This window comes from Sphaeramia orbicularis, chromosome 20 (assembly GCF_902148855.1).
Source record: "Sphaeramia orbicularis chromosome 20, fSphaOr1.1, whole genome shotgun sequence".
NCBI classification, from domain to species: domain Eukaryota; kingdom Metazoa; phylum Chordata; class Actinopteri; order Kurtiformes; family Apogonidae; genus Sphaeramia; species Sphaeramia orbicularis.
The window spans coordinates 6185465-6202531 of record NC_043976.1 but is presented as its reverse complement, the minus strand read 5'-3'; the positions used below and the strand labels follow the sequence as shown (position 1 = coordinate 6202531).

The window sequence follows — 17067 nt, the reverse complement described above, 5'->3', positions numbered from 1 at the left end:
AGGTGTCATTGTCACAGTTTTCTCCATTCACTAGTGAGCCCTGCAAACATCAGGCTCTCTGTGTATTCCTGTAAGATATACAGGGGTTGGACAAAATAATGGAAACACCTTCACTTCAAGATGATAATGCCCCAATCCATACAGCTAGAATTGTTAAAGAATGGCATGAGGAACATTCTAATGAAGTTGAGCATCTCGTATGGCCGGCACAGTCCCCAGACCTCAACATTATTGAGCATTTATGGTCAGTTTTAGAGATTCAAGTAAGACGTCGATTTCCACCGCCATCGTCTCTAAAAGAGTTGGAGGGTATTCTAACTGAAGAATGGCTTAAAATTCCTTTGGAAACAATTCACAAGTTGTATGAATCAATATCTCAGAGAATTGAGGCTGTAATTGCCGCAAAAGGCGGACCTACACCATATTAAATTATATTTTGTTGATTTTTTAAGGTGTTTCCATTATTTTGTCCAACCCCTGTATTAGGGAAGTCAGTAACTCATTCAGCACCCGGGAGAACATGCTTGCATAGGGGAGGAAATGAGAGTCGAAATCCAGTGTTCATTTCCTGTATTCGAACAAATCAGTTTTTAACATACAGACAAAATGTTTGTCTTTCAGTATGTGCTTAATAGTGGACATGGCTTCTGTCAGTATCAGTGCTATACTGTCCAACAATATTTTGAAGAAATCTGTTAAGTTACAGCCAGACTGAAAACATTTTCTTCTGCCAGCAGGCCCCAGCATGTTCCCCCAGGAGTTGTATGTAAGTAAACAATGCTGGAGTTACAATGTAAAGGCAAGGTCACAGTTTACGACCGCGAGTGTTGTAAGATTACTCCCTGTAATTTCCCTGTCGTAGAGTGCTCGAGAAAGATCCCTGAGGTCGGTGACCTATGCGACTAGCAATTTCACGCGTATCATGTTTAATTCATTTCATTGTCTGGGATTTTTTTTGTATCTTACATAAAAAGGATCTGTGAAAAACACTGTTATTTTCTTAAACCACTATGGAGGTGTGGGCGTGAGAGGGGAAATGCTGTTTGGCAGTTAAAGTGGTCACTTCCTTCATGCGGGAAGCTTTAGAGACCTCTGATTTCTCTGAAGACCGTTTTCGGCCATACTGCACAACATCATGCTGATCTTTGGGACCTCTGGTCTGGGCCAGTCCGTAACTAAGCCACAACAGAACCTAGTGGTCCACTGCAAGATAGTGCCAGGTCCACTACACACAGGCCGCAGCACAAGAGGGTCCAGAATAGTCTGGCCAAAGCAAATCAAATGAAGCCAGACCAGCCCTGCAAAGCTAGGAGGTCCACCCTTTAGTGGTACAGAGTTGGCACGATCCTGCATCCTTTCTTTTTCTTCTTTCCCCCTCTCTCATTTTGTCTCTGACTTTCTGTATTGGATACAGTTTCTGACATTACTGATCTTTACATGTGTCCATATATCTGGCTCTGGATTTATTCCTCTTTCCACTTTTTTATAGTGTCCACACACAGTGATTTTACCACCTCTGTGGTTGTGTGTAGGCTCATTTCTTCTCTCTCACTCTGTCTCCATTTCTCCTCTTTGCTTGTCCACCCATTCTTAAATTTAATTTCAGCTTAGCAGTGTCCTTGTTTAGCTCCTGGCTTCTCGACAGCTTTTTCTGTTGTTTTTGAAACTGGGTTTTTCTCTGGGTCATGGAGTTCAGCTTGACATAGTAACCCCAAAAGCTGAGTGCAGTGGCAGCTTCTGGTTCAACTTCCCCCCTCATTTATATCATTATACCTGATCAGCTAATGAAGTTTTTTTTTTTTTTCCTCAAAAATGCACCATTGGAACAGATTTTCCAAGCATGGGCATGGAGGAATACGTGTCAGAACAAATAAAGAATTGAATCATTTAGAGCAAAGACAGAGGGGGAGACTCAGCACCTGGGGAGAATAATGCTTTGGGATTTGTGCTTTCTCCTTCCCTCCCTACCTTCCTTCATCTCCTCCTACTGGTATCCTTTCACTGCCAATAGTAATGACATTACCATGTCTCCACCCCCCTGCTCTCATCACCCTTCCTACACCCCTCCGCCTCATCCCCTGTCTCTTTAAATATTGTTTTATATATATTATGTGAGATGTTCTGTTGGGAGTTCCAGGTTGTAAATGGTGGAGAAGGCCAGCTGCCCTAAGGCAGACTTGTGTTATTTAGAAAGCAAGCTTTTCTGCTGATGAGGAGCCCAGAACCATGTATCAGATGATCACATACCGGGGACAGTATCTCACACCGGCCCTGAGTAAAACCGCAGGGGTCACTGTAATAAGACCATTGCACATGTGTTGTGTGCAATACCTCATTCTTGTTTAGCAGCTTTAAAGCCCAGTTCAGTCCAGATTGACGATGACACACAGCCCATTAATGTGGCAGGAAAAAGTTGTTTTTCCTTGTATGTTTGGCTCATTGCTCACCTGTTGGAAGCGTTATCAGTGGCTGTTCCTGTAGTGAAATTCTGTCTTGATAATGTTTTTTTTTTTTCTGCTTGAAGGTAACAGCAACTCTGGAATGTTGAGCAACACTTCTCTGGAAATTGATGGTGTACATTTTCATTTGCCTTGTTTTCTCATGTTTTGAACATTTCATTGATATGCAGAATACCGCTGTTTCAAGTAACTCTGTACTCTCTGAACTTTGGGTTCAGTGTGCAGCATTTAAGGGGATTTAAGAGGATTGAAGACAAATATAGAGTGTAGAGCATAATGTTCATAGTTTTGTTTTCACTGGTGTATGAGCACATGTAAATCTATGTACATTGTTATCTCAGAACAGGCTGGTTATATCTTCCCAAGGAAAAAGTTGCCTTGTTGGAGTTAATCACGTTGCACTGCGATGTTTTTCGAAGTTGTTCACCCTGAGGGAAGTAATTCAGGTGCGTAAGCACGGAAAGACTAAGGGATTAGTGATACTTAGACTATCACTTGGGTTTTATAAAAAAAAAATTGTGATGAAAGTCATTTGCTGCCTCAACCTAAACACTCAGAATGGACAAAACAAACTCTAGCTCTAATGAGGGCAGTGTTGGGCCTTTCACATTTTTTTCTGTACTTTACTTAAGTAAAAATAATAATGCATACTTTTGATTTTACTCCATTGCATTTTGTGGCAATTACCTGTACTTTCTACCCAACCTTTCCAATACGCTTACTTGTAATTATTAGGTGACATTGGCAGAGGCATAAGTCCTTTATCAAAATGGCACAGTCCAGACATTGACAAAACCCATTGAGTACTTGTACTTTAAAAAAATACTTTAAAGTGCATTTAAAAGTAAGTACTTAGTACCTTTACTTAAGTAAGATTGTTGATGTAGTACTTCTCCTTTCACTTGATTATATATTTTGCAGGATATTTGTAGTTTTACTTAAGTACTAAGCTTCAGTACTTCATCCACCACTGCTGAATATAACACACTGAACCTTTAAGATGCCTCCAATTAGGTTTGGGTGATTGAACAATATGTACCATGCGACAATGGAAGTATGTTCAGAGATCTGGTGAAACTGTGTCCGCCAGAGAACTATATTAGCACTGAAATTAAATTATTCTTTGTGTTAATGTATTGTTATTACTTGTCTTAAAAATCCTGTATTCTTTCATGGAGTGTACTGCAGACCTCTTGGCCAGGTCACCCTTGTAAAAGAGATCTTGATCTCAACAGGACTCTATCTGGTTAAATATTATTTTTTAATAAAAAATAAATAAAAGTTAAAACCAGTAAACCTTGAAAATAGTATAGTGAAGCCTGAATTGCACTATTATCAGACATTTGCACAATGGTACTGTTCAAACGAAAAAGCTTCAGTTTCTAAAGAATTTAAGTTTTATTTTCAACTGAAGTGAATTGATGTGAAAGCAATTGACATTCCAAATAAAATGATACAACATATAATATAGAATCATTACTACTGTGAGATCATACTGTTACCGTCATATAAAAATATGCTATATTTCCACATTTTAGCCTTATTTGGGTTTCCACTAATTGCATCCATTCAAAGCCTGTAATGTCAGCAGTTCTTACAGAAGTACAGAGAGCTATTCCTTGGAAAACTGTGCATCATGTTGACTAACTGAACTGGTGAAAACAGTTTAACAGGATGTTGCAGACTGGCTCAAATATTAGCTTGTCTTGTCATGAATCTTTAGTCTGAGCAGGATCTATTCTCTTGTGCTCTTTTTCTTTCTTTACCACAGGACTTTTGTAAGAGTGAGGTATGAGGCGCTAACACTACACAGAATATGGGCTGTGAGTTGAAGAACAGAACAGGATATCATCTTGATACATCCTGTGTGTCTGCTCAAAGATCACCCATCCTCAAATCACCTCCAAATAGAAAGCAGAGAGTTGAGGGTGGCAGATGATACTCCATCTATCTGACTGCCCAGCAGCAGCAGCAGCAGCCCATGACATGTGCTCAGTTAGTCAGCCATGGCTCTCTCGCCAAACGTCCAGAGCTGCCAGCACACACTTTCTCTAACTCGGTCCGCCAGACCGCCACTTCAGTCAGTCAGTCATTCATCCAGCCAACGACGTCAACTATTGTTTTCAATCAATCATTTTCAGCTATGAATTACTGTAGTTGCGTCTGCAGGGATTTTTTTCCCTCCCTCCTCCCTCTCTTTCACTCTTGTCGTCTGATGAAAGACTCTCTCAGAAAGGTAGCCAAGCCGCTTGAGTTTGTTTTGACGTTTCGATGGCTCTGCTGTGAATGTGTTTAGAGTTTCTTCACATGATCAGTGCTAGTTCAAAGGGTTTCAAGTACAGTGTGGTTGTGTTTGAGGGGCTTGAATCTGGGGGGGCCTTTTCTGGTGCATGTGTAAAGGGGTCTTTGATGCATATATCTCAGCTTGACTGCACCCTGTATGGAGCTGACCTTTTATGTAACCCTGTTTTTAAGGCTCCTACAGACTGAGATTTCGGCAGCCTTACAAGTTTACTGCCTGCCACACTGTGTGGTTTGGATCTAATAAACCAGGGTACCACATATATAAAGAGTCTGAAAACACCTACTGAATCTGAGGTTGGGTGGCATTTCATATTTGATTTATTGTATTTATTATTAAATTTAATGATAAGGGAAATTTCAATTATCTATATTATAAAAGCCAAGTGACCTTTGTGTCCATGCATGCATGTATGTGTATCAGCTTTATAACTGAAAAACTGGACAGAGATGGCTTGTGCCTTATGGAGTACTAATGTATTTTGGGTCAAGGATCAGACAGACGCAAACTGCGTATTGATACGATCAATACTTTTGGAGTTATTACTTTTGAAAATGACGATGGGTTTTCAGGCGGCCTGTGGATGAGTCCATTCACAGCAGCAACTTGGGGGGGTCCAGATCAACAAAAATAAACAAACAGGAGACAAACATAGACAAACAGGAGAACCGGAAGAACTGGGTCCGGCTGTGATCACACATTAACAAGGCCGGTCTGGTTCTTACTCTGGCCCGGTTACACTCTGCCGGTCAGACAGTTAATGTCCCCCTCTGGACCCCACCCCACCCCACAGTAACATGGTGGCAGACCTTTCTGCACATACTCCAATCAGTAGTGGTGTGCGATACTGCATATTTTGGTATCGATCCAATACCAAGTAAATACAAGGCCAGTGTTGCCGATATCGATACCAATACATTTCAGTAATTAAGGTGGATACATCATCAAATTGCTAGATCTCAATTAATTTTCATGATCTTTAAGTGTTTTGTGATGTTTCCCTTTTTTATTATTAAATAGTTAAAACCCAGGACAGAATTTGGACAAAGTTTATAATTAAATAGAAATTCTTCATTATCAAAATAACTTTTTTTTCCAGAAACAATAGAAGTTACAAAACAATTTTTCCCCATACATTGTCATGTCTGGAATTTTTTTCTTAAATAAAGTGCACAAAATGATCACCAGAAAACAAATTCTTTTTTTCAGGTAGTGTTCAGAAACTGCAATACAAAAATGTATTTTAAATTAGCTGTACCTTTTTACAAAGTATTCAGCTTGCCATTGTCTTATTGTCATTGCCTCTGAAATTATAGCCACATGGCGCTGCTCTTCCATGCCATTCTTCTGCTCCGTGTCTCAGTCTGTGTATGTGTTGTGTGTGTGCTGGTGTGTGGGCGCACCTGAGCATGCGGCTTGCTTGTTTGCTTCGCACTGCTGAGTCATGTGACAGCACAACATTGAAACACAAGAGGGGAGAGGAGAAGCCAAGTGTGCTAAGACAGAAGCAGTGAGCCCGGCGACCTGGCCGTCACCTCTTTGACGAAACCACAGCAATGCATACAAGAGAAAAACTGAAAGCAAAGTATTGATCTCACCACGCTAGTATCAATCTGATATGGATACTGACTTGGTATTGATATTATCAATATTTGGATCGATCCGCCCACCACCACTTGACTTCAGCGGATGTGAATCTGGTCACCACACATACTAACAAGTTCGCTGTGGTCCGGTTCCGCTCCACCGGTCCCCGGTCACAGCCAACCCGCAAAGGTCCACATCAAGTCTCTGGTCCACATTCATGTCAATACTAAACTAAATGAGGGCCATTCTATTTCTTCCTAATCTGTGTGTTACACCACTAAGCTTAGTTAAGTCATCAATTAATGTGAATGTGATGAAGTCATACAGTAATGATGTAAAGCCCTTTCAAAGGCATATTTAACATCACTTTGAATGCATTCTTTTTGGTTACGTGGGATTTCAATACATAACAAAATGAGGGCCATTATATTTCTTCCTAATCTGCGTGTTACACCACTAAGATTATACAAACTTTGCATAATTTAGGACCAACTTCTACAAAAACTCAGCTCCCCATTTTTTCAACTCTACTGATTCTAGAACCCTTGGATTCCCACAGGTCAATGCACTACTTCTAAATAATTCAATATACTGCCCTTACATGGCTCAAGAGTGAACCTTTTTATGCATTTGATAGAAAGTGGTTAATTCCGTACCTGCATAATTCATTTTCAGTATCATAATAATTTGGTGGGTGTGGGACGATATCACCAGATCACTCCTCCTCCAAACTGTCTTTATTATTTGTCAGCCTTTATAAAAACCCACTGCCAGTTGACCTCTGTTGAGTAGATGTAGGTTGCAACTGTAGACGCACTGTGTGAGTAAAAAAAGTAAATTTCTGACACTGCCAAAATTTTGTTCCAGACTCTTTGATCCCCATTACTACAACACCGGCTGTCTGCAAACCTCCCTCACAGTGCGACATAAGGCCAGTCTTTTTCAGCCATAACCAGAGATATTGCTACATTTATCATCTTTGGCCTGGGACAATCCAAAAGTGTACAGTGTAGACCCATCTTTAGGGCATCACGCCCTCACTCAAGGCCAGAACCTAGCAACAAACAAGTGTCTGCTTCTGCTCTGTAACCAGTTCACTCCGAGACCATGTTGTCTTTGGAGAGAACGTCACTCTCCTTACTGGTTTTGGTGTTCTTTCTTTCTTTCTTTCTTTCTTTCTTTCTTTCTTTCTTTCTTTTATTTCTGTGATCGCTTCACCTCCCCTCTGCTGCTTAATCTTGAAACCATCAGATCCCCAGTCTGGTTCTCTTTAAATTGAATTTGAAATACTCATTCCCTTTATAAATTTGGGTTAGGAAACCTCCAAAGGCCTTGTGGATTTCAGCATGTGCTCCAGAGGGGTTCATATTCATGCTGTAGGACCGCTGATCCAAACACCCTGTTCTACTCAATGTCACCAACAAACTTTCCTTATGCTATGGCAATGACCTGTATATGGGCTATATAGAGGCCTAGATAAACCCGCTCTCCCTGTGCGTTTATGACATCAGCCAAGCCTGTTCACTTTACTTGTGTCAAATTTGATTATTTTAAGAGTATAAGGTTATTTTAGAACTGTTCCATTTTGTGACATATATTTAACAAATGAAACACAGCAGCCACACAGACAACTACCCTGAGTACCTCTTTCAAAACTTCTATGGTGCAAATACACATGCACTCTCCAAAACCTGATTGTTTACAGGCAAGGAAGATGTTTGGATGGAAGGGCTCCTGTGGCATGTGTGCCATCTGTTTGTCAAAAAAAAGGGAGACTCATATTGAACTTCTCAACTGATCAAATTGTGGAATGTCTTGTTGCCTGTCATTGAGTTTTGCAGAGTTGTTTCTGATTTAGGACAGCAGTCTTCCTCAGACAACAGGAAATGGCCAGGACAATAGTGGGAAGTAGAGGCTCGGGGGGGAAATGCAGTGTTTTCTTTTGCTACCAATGCAAAAGTCGTAAAGTAGTTCTATTACAGTGGTTTGTAACACTTTAAGGTGTGTGTTTTATGGTTGTATATGAATCTAATTAAGGGGAAACAAGGGGAGCATAAGTGAAAATTAAGAAGTTTTTAAATGCACTATAGGTATTTACAGTAGGTTCACGTCTTTTTATGCAACTCATACATGCAGTCTGTATATTCATGTACATCTGTTTCCATGCTTGTGTGTGTTGAATATTGGTGCATACTGACCCACTGTTTCTTCTGTCTTCTCTTCAGGTCTGTATGAACTGCTAGCGGCTCTGCCCTCCCAGCTGCAGCCACATGTCAGCCGACCGGAGGACAACGCCTTCCTCCAGGACATGTTCGGGGAGAAGAGCCTCCACTCGCTTATCAAGGTAAAGCAAAAACTCATCCCTTTGCAATTTTTTTGCACAATAAGGCCTGTGACATTACATAATCACCTTATCACTGTCATTTAAGCTGACTGTGATCATCTTACTTAATCGATAGCTGGATGCAAGTAACAGAGATAATCATTTCCATGTTGATTTCCAACATTTGAGGTTTTAATAATGTCATCCTGTCCTGTCCTTCTTATGCTGTCGTATCAGTACTTTGCAGTGCATTGTAATTTAACTGGTCTGACAGGAACCAAGATGTTTATCCTTCCACTTGTTTTCAGGTATTAGAAAATGTAGTCCATGACAGGAATATTTTGGCCAGTCAGAGGAGTGACTGAGGGTAGACAAGTATGTGATTGCATGAATGACGAATCAATGTCAAGACTCCGGTGTCAGATTTGTCTCCATTGCACAGACTCTGGCAGTTCACTTTACCCTGATATTCCAGTTTCATGAATTGCTGTTGCCTTGACTTTCTTTATTTTCAGTCTATATTTCTATTCAGTCTGAGCTCAGGATAGAAAAGAGAAACCTGTAGGTACCTTATGCAGCTTCTAGTATTTGCCTGCAATTCAGTGAGTGTGTATTGTCTTTAACATGATGAGTTTTGTTATAGAGCCAAATGCTACAGCACTGGAAACATTTTTGTCTCAAGCCAAATGAAAATGTCTGCTTAAAAATCCTAAAAAGGAAATCCAAAATGTTTTTTTTATTGAAATGTTCCAATAACTGACTTTATTTCTAAGGTATATGCATATTATTAAACTACAGGGTGTTTAAAAGAAAAATCAGTTTATTTTAAAAAGACTGCAGAGCAAGAAATGTAGCAACATGCATGGTAACGAAGGTATCTATCTTAGGGGATTCCTATTAAAAACATTTTGAGACACCCTCTGTTATTTTAGTCAATATTACATTAGTAGCATTAAATGAATGGAAAGGGTCACATTGTAAATTGCAAATTGTATCAATTGAAATGTGAACTTGTAACACCACAAAGCACTGTGGTTATCAACAAGTCATAGAATAGCCATAGCCATAGAATTTAGGCTCTTAAAACTTCAGTAGCTGACTAGCTTTGTCTCTCTACTGCCTTCATCGTCATCACTCACTTGTCCATATAGTTATGACAGTGTTTATTAAATAGCTCCATAGATGGTAGAGGTTTATATTATTTGTATGAACTAGGGATGCACCGACACCACTTTTTTCCAGCCCGAGTACGAATACTTACATTTGAGTACTTGCCAATACCGAGTACTGATACGAGTACTTAATAATCCCATTCCAGTTCTTAGTTCCTTTTGTAAATGTGCTTTATTGTCGTTGTCATTAGTCTGACTGGAAAAAAGTGCTGCTACTGACATTTAATGTGTTGGAATGAGCGTTTCTCAATTAATCCACCAGGGGGCGCCACTCTGAATTAACCATACTGGACAAATACCACGAAGAAGAGTAAAGTTTTCTGAGAAGAAGAAGAAGAAAGTCAGTAATAACAAACATGGAGACAACAAAGACAACACTAATGTGATACTAATATTGCAGCGTTTTCACTGGTAAGGTTTAAAAGCTTAGCTTCAGCAGGTAGAGAAAAGAGAAATGAGTGATAGGTTTCGTTTTCACTTCTGTTGGCGGCGGTCCACACCACTCCGTATACCCACTGGTATTCTCATTCTGTTAACGCATCCGCGAGCACCTGGTAAACAGATGGAATTTACGCAGAGGATGAACAGAACACTGCCTCCGTATCTGTCTGTGTCTTTAACGTTACTGTCAGTCAGCGTTACTTTTATCACCGTCATTTATTTTGAAAAATCTCCACACTCTTCACACTCCCCACACATTATTCCACCGCCGCCTACCTGCTGCACTGAACTGTAAATGTCAAACGGCCGTAAGTGGTATCGGTGCATTTGTATCAGATGTCTTTTACGAGTACGAGTACACACACTGAGTATCAGAGCCGATGCCAGTACTCGTATCGGTATCGGTGCATCCCTAGTACAAACTGTTGTAGTAGTAGCATATCCACTGTTAGTACTTGTATTTGTAGTAGTAGTATTAACAGTCATGCACTTTTGTTCTCGTAATTATACCAGAACAAACAACAACAATAGTAATTATACTAACACCAGATGATCTACTTTTGACAGTTCTAGTTCAGTTATCTGTGCATCAGCTGCATCCATCCCTATTTCCCCCCTTCTCCCCTTCTCCCCCTCTCCCCCAGTCTCTCTCTATCTCTATCGCTCTCTCTTTTTCTCCTCCTTTACCCTTTATCTCTAACCCCAACTGGTCAAGGCAGATGGCCATCCTCCAGGATTCAGGGTCTGCTCAAGGTTTCTGCCTGTTAAAAGGAAGTTTTACCTCGCCACTGTCACCAGTCACAAGTATTTGCTCCTGGAGGATTCTGTTGGATTTCTGTAAATGGGCTCAGAATCTGGTTTCGACCAACTCGATATGTAAAGCGTCATGAGATACTTTTGTTATGATTTGGCGCTATATAAATAAAATTTGATTTGATTTGATTTGAAACTGATGAACAATAAGTTTGTCTTAGATGAGAAATTAATTTAGTAAAAACAGAACAATGTGTAATAATTTATAACTACCTGCCAATTATTCACTGACATGCTCCTCTTTCTTGATAAAACATCATTATTATAGATTATAGGTACTCCAGCTTTAAAAAAAAAAAAAAAAAAAAGAATAGAGACATTAGACACATAGTAATGCATAACCTTGTCATCTGCCAGTCACATTCCTCTCAGCTTTTCTAGTGAACTGTTCTGTCCCCTCTCGTCTAGACCATCACCCACTAATCCTATGCCTCTCCACTTCACATAAAAACACTTGCTTCCACTCATTCAGCCTCCTTCATTCCAGTCTAATTCATACATTACTAAGTTTATTGTCATTCCAGTGCAGTCTACCCACCCAGATCCTGTAACTCCCCCTTTGCCAGTGTGAACGTTACTGCCCATTAAAACCAGATAGCTCCATGGCTGGAGGAGAAGATGAGCACACTTGATATCTTTATGCTAGCAGACAGACAGCAGTAATGAATGAAACACATTCTGTCTGTCTGGCCTAAGATCATTTTAACTTGGATTATGTGCAATCAGCTGCAGATAGTTTCTAAATGTCCTACTATAGCAGTGGGAACAGCAGGACTTTTATACTGTAGAGACTGGCTTGTCATTTATTAGGCAGCCAATAAATATACTGTATGTAACAACCGCTTTAGCTCTTCCCTCAGTTCTTTGTTGTAACTGAACGCTTCAAAAGTCAGTCTGCTCAGGAAACCTCTCTAATAGTCAGAGCATTTGACTGTATCCTTTGTGTATGGTCTCCATTTTGAAAGAATGCCCAAATGTTTTCATGTACTGGCATGATATATTTCCCCATTTGGTGGTCTTGCTCTCTCCAACTAGAAACATTATGTCACAAAGATGACTGAGAAAGAAAAATGGACATAATATCCACCCCCTCCAATTTAAAGAAATCTTTTCAGTGTAAGCATGTTTGTTCAGGATCCAGGGTTGTAATGTGCCAATAGGAGCATGTAAACCAGCCCAAATTATGGCATCCCTCAGACACTGAAGTAAATGCCTGAAGTCAGGACTCGAGGAAACCAAAAGGGTTTAATTTGATGCCTGGATTGTTATGGATGGCCAAAGAAAAAGGCCTGTAGAACATGGATAATGATGGGCAGGGTCTGTGCATGTTCAGGCACTCATTCTTGCAGCCCCAAAGAAAACACAGCATAGTGTGGGGCAGATAGATTGATGCTAATGAAGGTGGCATTATGTTTCTGTGATACTTCACCAGGCATGAGGGTGGAGTCCCCAGACTGCACCTAGCTTTCTAACCACCACTGATTATATGGAGCTAATCTTTCAAGAGGAACTCAAAAGGCAGAAAGTATCAATGTTGCTCAGACATGAGCACTGTCTCCAGATGGCAGTGTTGAAAATAAGTTCAACAATTGCTAGAAAATAGAAAAACACCAATTAATTGACATATAACAATGAGTAACAGCAGAACTTCTCATTAGGTATTACTGATTTTGATGGTAAATAATAGCTCAAAAACCAAAAATGACATCCTGATCCACTAAATCCACTTAAAGGAGTGATATTTTGCTTTTTTTTAATGGAATTATGCATTTTAAAACATTTCCCTGCGGTCTACATAAATTGTAAATGCTATGCTTGGTCTGAATTCTTCATTAATTAAACTCCACAGGCCCATCTTTCAACCCTATTTCTGAGTAATGACACAAGACTGAGCACTTGGCCGTTTTAAGTCCAAGTGAGCCACTCATGCCCCACCCCCTCAGGTTGTTGACCGTACTTTCTGTCCTGTTCAGCCACTTGTGTTCATTAATACAACCAACAACTGGACATTTTAGGTAATTGGCTTGAAGTTTGTGCATATTTTCAGTTTTTACTACAACCGCTGCTACTGATAAACAATTAATGGTATACTGAGGGAAATGTTTGTCGGAAGTCTTGACCTTATGTGTGCAAATGTCGTGATGTATCTACTTGTAAAATGTAACAGATTAAGCAGGAATTGAAACGGGTTGTAGAAATCCACTTGATTTTTGCCGGAATGAATATAAAGGTAGTTTTGCAGCACCTGGAGGGTTCAAATTCTAATTTTTTTAACTGTTAGGGTCCCCAAAATACACAAATAAAGGTACCAAAGACTAATAAAAGTGGAGTTTAGCAAAAAATATGGCCCCTTTAAATCTACTTTAACAAAGTAAATAATGTGCAAATACCGTCAGCAAGGATTATGTGGACTGCTATTGTTAATCAAGAGCTTACTAAAAAGACTGAGCTCTCCATTTATTGGTCATTCTAATACACATTCCATTTCTAATTGTCGTCAGCTTTGGGTAGAGACCAAAAAATGACATTGCTAATGGACTGTAGAGTTTTGAGTTTCCCTGTTTAGCCTATTACTGCTGTCCTGGACCACAAAAAGTGGAACGTATGTATGAATCAGTACTCTTGATGCCTATACCAGAGTAAGATGTCTCTGCGACAACTAACTGTATCATGGTAAAAAAAAAAATAAAAATCTTCTTCTTAGGGAAGCCTGACTGATTATTCTGAGTGATTGTCGAAGGCTGGCATGTCAGATGTATGTGTTTTTGTGTGTACGGGTTGAATGGTAACATTACCTTAAATGTCATTGTGATACGTGAAAACCACTTTGTTCTCGTGCCAGCAAAAATCCTGAGTGGCTCTCAGTTTGAGGCCCTTGTCACTGCAATTCAGTGAGTCTTATTCAAGGTCTTAACGCTAATGTGATTAAAATTCACTATTGCTACTTAGTAAAATGCCTGTGTACTCAGGCACATGTATGGTCTGGCTCCTGCAACGGAGAAAATACATCAAATACATCAATATTACATCAAAGTAAAGTGTTTTTCCACCAACATTAGCCCACTTAACCTGTTTTCTTGCTCTTCCATTGTACTCAGTGGAGAGAAGCTGAGCTGCTTTTAGCGTCTCTTATTGTTAGTAAAGAGGCGTAAGTGGAAACTGTCCCGTTCCAGACAAGCAGAACTATGTGTTTCCTCTGGTTTCTACTGGGTACTAAGACGTGAGCCAGCCTGTCAGCTAGTGAGCCAAATGGACAGTCAGGCAGACTTTGAAACATACAGAAGTACAGAACAACCATCTCACCTTACAGCAGAGCCCGGCACTCAGACGCAACATTTAGGTGTACATGGCTAGTGTCAGTGGCACACCATTAATAAAACCTTAATTGTCCCCTTCCTGTAAAGCCCCACCACCAAATCTCCACCTTATATTTTCAGAGAGGCTAAACAGCAGAGAGAAAACACACACATCATGTTAATCTGACAGGCTCGGAAGCCCAGGTCGCTCATATGGAAACGCTCAGGCTTCACCTGGGTAATTATGGAGCATCAGTTACTGGTCAGTCTGTCTGGAGGGAGAGAAGAAACCAGGACCAGAGGAGGAGGAGGTGTCAGAGACAGAAGGAGAGACAAGAAAGAAGAAGAGGGAATTTAGATCTACACAGATTTAAACCAGACTTTGTTTCTTTTTGTCTCTCCTCACCTACCCTCATCAGAGGGTTGGGACAGCCACTCATGTCCCTCCTAATCCGATTATGTCACAGAAATTAAACCAAGACTATCTAATATCATCTTTCAGCAGGGTAGCGGGTTCAAAAGTAAGTCTCATTTGCAGATTTTTTCATCAGCACAGCATTGAAACTGGCATGAAATGTGACCGCTGACATATATAGCTAGTATAGTTAAAACAACGCAGTTCCCCCTCGCTTCAATTAAGGGAGTTACTCAACTGTGCTTTTATAAATTCCACCTCAATTACTATTCCACTGCCAGGTTCCCCCTCCATAAAAAGCCACAGGAAATATAATACAATTTTCAATTTCCACCTGCCTCAGGTGGGGCTCACCTTTAAGACCAAGTTTCTGTCAGCAGGCATTTAGCCAGGCCCTCGAATCCCTCATTTTGTGGTCAGTCAGTTTTCTCCTAAATTCTCCTACTGTTAGTAGCTAATAGGGTTAGCACTTGTATTTTGTTACACAGCAATGTGATGTGGGCTTGCCAGTTTGTCTTCAGACGTACAGCCCTTTAATGACATGTAGAAGGTGCAGCAGCTGACGGTTGTACCAAGTGGAAGTTTTGGCTATTTTGATGAATGAGCTCATATTCAGACAAACTGGATGGTATTCCTGAAGTACCAGACTTGGTATCCGATGAATACTGGATCGAGGTCTGAGTAGCTCTCCAAATTGTATGACTTACTCTGTAATGTCTATCATCTCTAATCTTGTCAGCAACACCGATTTGCCCTTTAGGGCACTTATCTTATCCTCCACATACCTCAGAACATACTATGCCTCCAGGTCCCATTAGCTGGGATGATCATAAAAAAGGAAATTGTTCTAAACCTTGCGCCTTACCGCTGTAGCTCTCTGAGTATTTTAAGCCTCATACCCTGTGTAGCAATAAAACTAAGCTAATCGTCTGTGATGCAGAACTTGGCTTGTAAACCTATACTACCTCAGAGATCCACTTGTAGTGTCTGTGGTCAGCAGTGCCTGTTCAATGGTTGCCTCTGAGGTCTGTATTTATTATTTTGGGGAGAAGGAGCCTTTTGGGGAATTAATCAAATACCTACTTGCTTCTGTATAGAATAAAGTATTCTCCTTGAAAGGTGATGACCATCATATTCATCTGCTTACTCCTGACAAAGTGACACAATCAAGTCAATATATTGTCACTGAAATATCTTGGAACTTTGATATTGTGGTGAGACTACATTACAGGACTTAATGCAGACTGGTTAAAGTGATTCAGCTCGCCAGTTCTTAAAAGAAACTATTTCTTGTGACACAAGTGTGATTATTTATGGTTTGAAAACCTTTCACAAATCCAAAATAAATCCCCCTCTTTGCAACAGTGTACTGTCCAAATATTTTCATTCGAGTTTAATGGTTGACTACAGGATGAAACTGAAAGATTATGCTCTGTGTTCTCAAACAAAGTATCGTCAGATTGCTTCAGAAGACACAGAGGAGAATAGATAAGGCCAAAGGTACAGCTGTGATAGAAGCAGACAAGCAACTATATCCTGTTGAATTCTAAATAGCCTTAAAAATCATTGTCTCAAACCAAATCTAGCAGTCATGGGGGACAGTGAAAATGAGGAGGCCTACAGAACCTCTGGTCCCCATTCGATCAGTCAAATGTCTGTATTGTTAATCAAGGAAAATCTCTGGAGTGATCCCACAACCATTATTCCAGGTCACTTTGGTCGACCCCGATTTTGTATTCATCTGTGAAAAAAAGGACTTAAAGTGAAACCAGAAGGTCTACATAACATAAAGCCAATCTTAATAGGACATGGAGTATAGGAGCAATGCACAAAATATGGAAAATTAGGTTCATGGTGCCATATAGTGTATTATGGCTCCTCCTTGACTTGAGAACTGCCTGAAGACATCATGGGCTCACCTGGAGCTTTTAAAGATTGTCTGAACAAATTTATATCTTGAAGTGACGGCCTTAAAGTAGTCGAATCAGTTTCAGCTAGTCAGATGTATGCATCCTGGCTCGCTGCCCTAAGCATTCTCCTAACTTAATAACATTATCTGTCGCTTTTTTCTGAGCTAATGAATGTGATCTTTGCAGTGTTCAACATTCACCCAGAGACGTGTTTCACAGACCCCACTGCTCCCTTCTTAAAGAGATCCAGAGGGAGATGTTGTATATCCCCTATCTAAATGATATGGCTGTCATTAATGCTTGGTCAGCTGCACTGGTCTTTATTGTCTTTTGCATCAACTGCCAGTTT

The 17067-nt window shown here is 40.2% G+C and overlaps 1 protein-coding gene across 1 annotated transcript in view; it reads left to right on the top strand.

The window, feature by feature from the left end:
* The window catches only part of LOC115411697 (MAGUK p55 subfamily member 7-like), a 134262-nt gene that overhangs the window by 27859 nt on the left and 89336 nt on the right, over positions 1–17067 (top strand). The window contains exons 4-5 of the mRNA XM_030123912.1: positions 735–766; positions 8574–8692. Coding sequence (XP_029979772.1) covers positions 735–766; positions 8574–8692 — 151 coding nt within the window. The remainder of the gene's footprint in view (positions 1–734; positions 767–8573; positions 8693–17067) is intronic.